Source organism: Atta cephalotes, assembly GCF_000143395.1.
Source record: "Atta cephalotes unplaced genomic scaffold scaffold00036, whole genome shotgun sequence".
Taxonomy (NCBI): Eukaryota; Metazoa; Arthropoda; class Insecta; order Hymenoptera; family Formicidae; genus Atta; species Atta cephalotes.
The window spans coordinates 849,383-855,629 of NW_012130100.1; the positions used below are offsets into that span (position 1 = coordinate 849,383).

At 30.1% G+C, this 6,247-nt stretch overlaps 1 protein-coding gene across 1 annotated transcript in view; it reads left to right on the forward strand.

Moving 5' to 3' along the window:
* Positions 1–6,247, forward strand: part of LOC105621687 (protein KTI12 homolog) — a 13,078-nt gene that overhangs the window by 5,253 nt on the left and 1,578 nt on the right. Inside the window, 1 exon segment of the mRNA XM_012203153.1 lies at positions 4,651–4,853. Within this exon segment, the coding sequence (XP_012058543.1) occupies positions 4,651–4,853 (203 nt within the window).

A 6,247-nucleotide genomic window follows, 5' to 3' on the forward strand; every position in this document is an offset into this window, starting at 1 on the left:
TATTATTAAATTACAACTTCACATTTAATTACAATTTTCATGTAGTATTTAATCAATTATTATTTTTAATTTATTTATTACTGTTTAATATTATTATTATTATTATTATTATTATTAATGTGAATAATATTTTTGTATAAGGAGTTCGTTAACATTATATTATTATATAAGCCTGATTTAAAAATATACTCGCTATAAAGAATTTTCATAACACAGTCGAATTATCTTTTTTTTTCTTTCTTAGAAAAATCATTTTGTAACTTTATAAAAAAAAAAATTTAACGACTTTCCAACCCAACATGGCGGCGAGTCATATGACCTAATATTACATCAAAGTGCCGACGCTCAATATCCATACTGTATATCAATGCTTGCAAAGATTTGCACATTTCGGGCCGATTTTGGCGCGCTATCTCACTACCGCTTGAGGCTCGGCGGCCGAGCACTCATGTGACGCTCCAACTTAGGAACGTAGCTTAAATATGCGGAAGTCGTATCTTACGTTATTAAAGAATATTTTTCTTGCAAAATAATTTTTATTTCCTTAAAAAATCAAATACTAAATTCTCTAAAACATTTGTCATAATAGTTGTTGCCTACTAGAAAATAATTTTAATTAAAATGATAAAATTATATTTGCTTATAGAAGAAAATATTGCTATATAGAAATTTTCTTGTTACTTAAGATTTTATAAGGCTTCATATGAAAAACACGGAATTTTCAGATTCACGTATTTCCTGATTTCAATGTTCACAAGTCTGTTATAGAAATTTCTCGATAAATCTCGATAAATTTACAATTATTAAATGGTTAAAACAATTATTAAATGGTTTCTGATAGGCAAGAATTATTATGACAAAATGTATTAGTTATTCTAGAAACTTCTCGATGTAAATTCATAACAATTATTAAATAGTTTCTAGTAGGCAAGAATTATTATGACAAAATTTAGAAAATTTTAGTATTTGACTTTTTTAAGGAAATAAAAATTATTTTGTAAGAAAAATATTCTTTAATAATGTAAGGTATGACTCCGCACGTTTAAGCTACAGAAACGCTCTTGAGTCAAAGTTACATGAACGTCCGGCTTGGCCGCCGAGTTTCGAGCGGTAGTGGGGATAGCGTGCTGAAATCGGCCCAAAATATGCAAATCTTTACGAGCACTGTTGTATGTACTTATACTGTGGCAATGAATGGAAGATGTAACATCTGAGAGACAAAAAATATATTTCTGTCCTGCTCAATAACTTCTTTCTGTGCCAAAAGAGGATAGAAGAGGATAGAAAGATATTTCTGTCCTTTAGATGTTACTCATAATTCGACATCTGTATTCCTCTTCCAGTTACTATAAATTCAATGGGATAGTTCTCATTTATAAAAGGACGCATTTATTTGACCTGTAACATTCTCTTTCGTTTCGCGCATGCATCATTCCAAGAGAGGGGATCGAAAGCGACAACGAAGAATTGAAATATAATAGTACGAAATACGACGCGTGGATAATAAAAAGAGTGATTGTTTAGTGTCACTTATTAAGAAAAAAAAACAAGGAGATAAAGATACATATTCTTATTATTTTGTTGTCTTGATTTTTTTCGATCCCTTAGAGTAGCGACGTATGCACGAAATGAGAGAGAACATTACAAGCCAAATTAGAGACTCTCTAATCAGAGGTGCAACACAAGACAATTTGAGGCTTTGAGTCGATTTTTATTTTTATTTGTATGCAAGTAGTAGTTTTTAGAGAGTCAAAGAGTTCCACACAATAAAAGGAACAGAGAAAGGAAAATAAGAATTTCAACCTATCAGAAATCATGTATTGTGGAATATACAGTTCTGATAAGTTGAAATTCTTGTTCTCTGTTCCTTTTATTGCGGAATCCCTCACAGAGAGAGTAGCCATGGTAGGGGTATGCCGTTTAAGTTAGATGACTGCAAAAGTCGCAGTACGCTTGTCACTTTGTGCTGCAATTTCTTCCTCAATTTTACAATTGATAAGATCTTTGTAAGTGATACATATTATTAATCTTAAAATATATACCTTTTTCTATTGTATATATATATATATATATTGTATATACATGAAATAAAACTATGAATTTTTATATTTCAGATATCTGAACAGGATTTGTGCATATTATGAAATGCCTGTCAGGTGCAGTGTTCCAAGATGCAAACTCTAATAAAGAAGAATATTGCTACACAACATTTACCTAAGATTTTAAACTGAAACAAAAATGGAATGACTGCCAGAATTTCTGATTAGAAACCTTCAAAATCAGCTATACTGTGTGAGATCAATACTGAAGCGTGCATACAAATGTTTTATAATATATCTCCCGTAAATACCAACAAAAATAACATCAATGTTATAATTTCTCACTCAATATCAATATATTAAATTCAGTAAAGCGAGTGTTGTAACAGTTGCATAAGCGTTACATATCTAATTCTGATGAATGAAAATGAATCTAAAAAATAAAAGATACACATTAGAGAAAAATATCTGTCCTACCAATTATCATAACATAACATCACAATATGTTAGAATTTTTCACGCAACTATGTAATCATTTCATATACTCGCATTTTCATCAATCCATTTTTGTCTCAACTTCGGATCTTGGGCAAATGTTATGCAGCAATATCCTTTTTTATTTGAGTTGTGCATCTGGAAGCATTTTAGCAGGCATTTTATAATATGCAAAAAAATCCTGATCTGAAATGTAAAAATTCGTAGTTTTATTTCATATATATATATATATATATATATACACATATACACACACAATAGAGGAAGATATATACTTCCAAGATCAATAATATGTATCACTTACAAAGACCTTACCAATTGAAAAATTAAGAAGGAAATTGCAGCACAAGATGATAAGCATACTGCGACTTTTGCAGTCATCTAACCTAAATGGCATAACCATCATGATTCTACGGCTTGATGCCCATGTCCAATCAGAGGAAACCGAGTCACGTGATGCAATTACTCTTCCTGAGGCTTTCTAATAGTCTTAACAAAATCGATAACAAAGAAAAATATATTAGTATCTCTGTCTAACGCGGCGTTAGGTTAGGTTAGGTTATCGATTGATTGTTACATTGGAACTAATTAATTGCATTTGCTGTTCAGCAGAATTGACTAATCATGATTGATACTTAATTAACCGATTAGATTAATTGAAGTTGATGAGATCAATTCTATGTTTATGGGAATAATTCATCTTATTCCATCATGGATCTTGATGTCTAGTAATAATTGGTGTAAGAAGTAAAATGTATTATTCCCACGGATACGCAATAGGTTGAAAATAGTGATCTGGGGAGATCTGTCAACCAATCAAGTTTTGATTTCATTTGCAGAAATTCACATGATTCGTTCTGCAAATAAGTACACTGCAAATCAAGTACAATTTTGATTGATTGAACTCCGGCATTATGCGCAATAATTCACCTTATATAATTAATTCCATGGCAATAATCATTTGTAATACTCCTATTTTGCTAACGCAGCTTCTTTTTGGGAGTGGGAGATGTGCGAAAACAGCGAGATAGAGAATATTGGATTTCTCACTTCCACAGTGTACCTCGAGTGTGCGCATGCTCTAAGTAACAAAATCGCATTTTTGTTTCTTTTCTTTTTTTAAATACTTTTATATAAACAACAATGTTGGACATGCATATAATCATACAGTTATTGAGATTCGATAATTTCGATTTGGCGCAACTCGCCAATCCGTCATGCTTATCTCACGTCATGCTTAGTGCCGAGACATTACCAATGTCTCCAGATATGTAATATGCATTACGCAATAAATATATGCGGACGCGGACCAGATGTATGTACATGATAAAATTGATTAGAAACGCGCGTACTGAAGCAGGTACACTATCTAAGTGAGAAGTAGATATCGTTTGCGTAATGTTTTCGCTCTTAATTGGCATTAGCAATATAGTAATATTATATATATGGTAATAATTCGCAAGTGTACTACTACACATTCATGGAGCAAGTGATTGAGTGTTATACTAAAATTCAGATGTAAACATATTTTTGTTTTTTTTTCTTCATTTAGTCAGTTATTTCATCTTTTGGTAAATTTTACCTGTTGGGATTACTCAATCCCAACGCGCGAATTGCCAGATTTACCGAACAGGTAAAATTTACCAAAAGATGGAACAACCGGGCTTTAAATGCTTTTTTTACTATACAATATATCGCTTCCTTACTTCAAAAGTGGTCCAACGTTGAAAAGAAGCAAAATTTTCGAGTGATTATTATATTGAACGAATTAAAAATTATTTTATTAATCATCATTATCATCAATAATGAATTTTTATATAACAAAAACGTTACAATAACAGGATTTTTTAAGGATTATGAAACGAAAATAATAAAAAAATTATTCTTGATTATGTTAAAAGTTTATTCATTTGACCAATATTTAATTTGATTAATCAATAATTTCTTATGTTTAAAAATAATTTTTCTTCTTTTCTGGAAAATTCAATTTTTTTGTCACTTTTGAAGTAAAAAAGTTATATAATCTATGCAGTCTGTAAAGCTGTACACAATGTACTCTATTAAACGCTGCGGTTTATATGTGAACGTTAACAAGAAATACCTTTTTTTTTTAAAGGTAATACTGTCAATGCAACAACTGGGAATAAACTACGATATAAAAATACCAGGTTCTAGTGTGAATTTAAAACGCACAACCGTACCGTCGAAACTTGCAATATTAAGAAGACAATTTATAACTTTTAGTAAAATGCAACAAAATGAAGTTGAGCAAATTACCACGTTATTTGTACAATATCTCAATAACAATATACGATAAAAGTGAATTTATATATTTTTTTGTTTTTAATTTTAATATTACTTTACGCGCGCGCGCGCGTGTGTGTGTGTGTGTGTGTGTGTGTGTATGTATACGTGTGTGTGTGTACACGAAGGTCCTTTGATAAGTTTGGTAAATCTTTATAAAATGGTAACAATCCATTTGACGTGATCTGAAAATTATCTATCTTTAAACCCTTCCAGACCAAATGTTAGCTAGAATTGATGCGTTGTTCACGTTTGATAGTCATTTAAAGCGAATGACAAATTTAGTAGTTGCCGCGTACAAAAATAAAAAAAAAATGAATTCTGTGCAAAATTACAAAATTTGGCTTCAAATTGATTCCTCCTCCACTTTATTCCTCATTCACTTAATTTTGCATGGAAATTCGTTCCTTTTTTATTTTTATACGCGGCAACTTAATTTCCTCATCTACTTAATTTCTCGCTCGCTTTAAACAACTATCAAATGTGAACAATACATTAATTTTGATTGAAATTTGATTTGGAACAATTTGGAGAATGGAATACTTCCCAGGTATGTCAAAAAGATTTACTCATAAAGATTTACCAGACTTATCGAATGACTCACGTATATACAGGATGTTTTTAAATTCTCGCATACAGAGTACAAGATGTGATACTTTATGCTAAAACAAATATCTTGTATTACAGGAATTTAGAGAGACCCTGTATATATACACACATGACGTTTAGCGTGACGATTCGTATAATTTTTCAGATATTTCCAATTAAAAAAAAGTTGAAAGATGAATATTCTGTTTTATATAGATTACAACATGCAATAAAAAATTTAAAAAACATTTTCTTTATAAAAAAATCAAAGTCATCTTAAATTTTTTAAATACCATACAATTTTTTTTCATAATATTGTAGAGATTTTCAAGATAAATTCAAATCATTACTGAAATGTCACTTTTATTGATGTTTTATTTATATTTAATAAATTTGCAACATTATTTTTAACAGTAGTATTTACAACTTCTGACTAGACATAGAACATAAACACATATATGCATACATACATGTACTTATTTAATAAAATATGCAATAAAATTAATAAAAATGATATTTTGATAGTGATTTGAATTCGTTTTGAATAATATTATGGGAAAAAATTGTATGGCGCTATTTAAAAAATTCAAGATTACAAGTTTGATTTTTTTTATGAAAAAAAAACGTTTTTTAAATTTTTCCTTTAGTAAAATTGTAAGTTGTAGCCTGTATAAAACAAATGAACCTTTCAACTTTTTTTTAACTGTCGGAAGTGTCTGAAAAATCATACGGACTGTACATTGAACATCCTGTGGGTATACACACACACACACACACACACACACACACACACACACACACACACACACACACACACACAC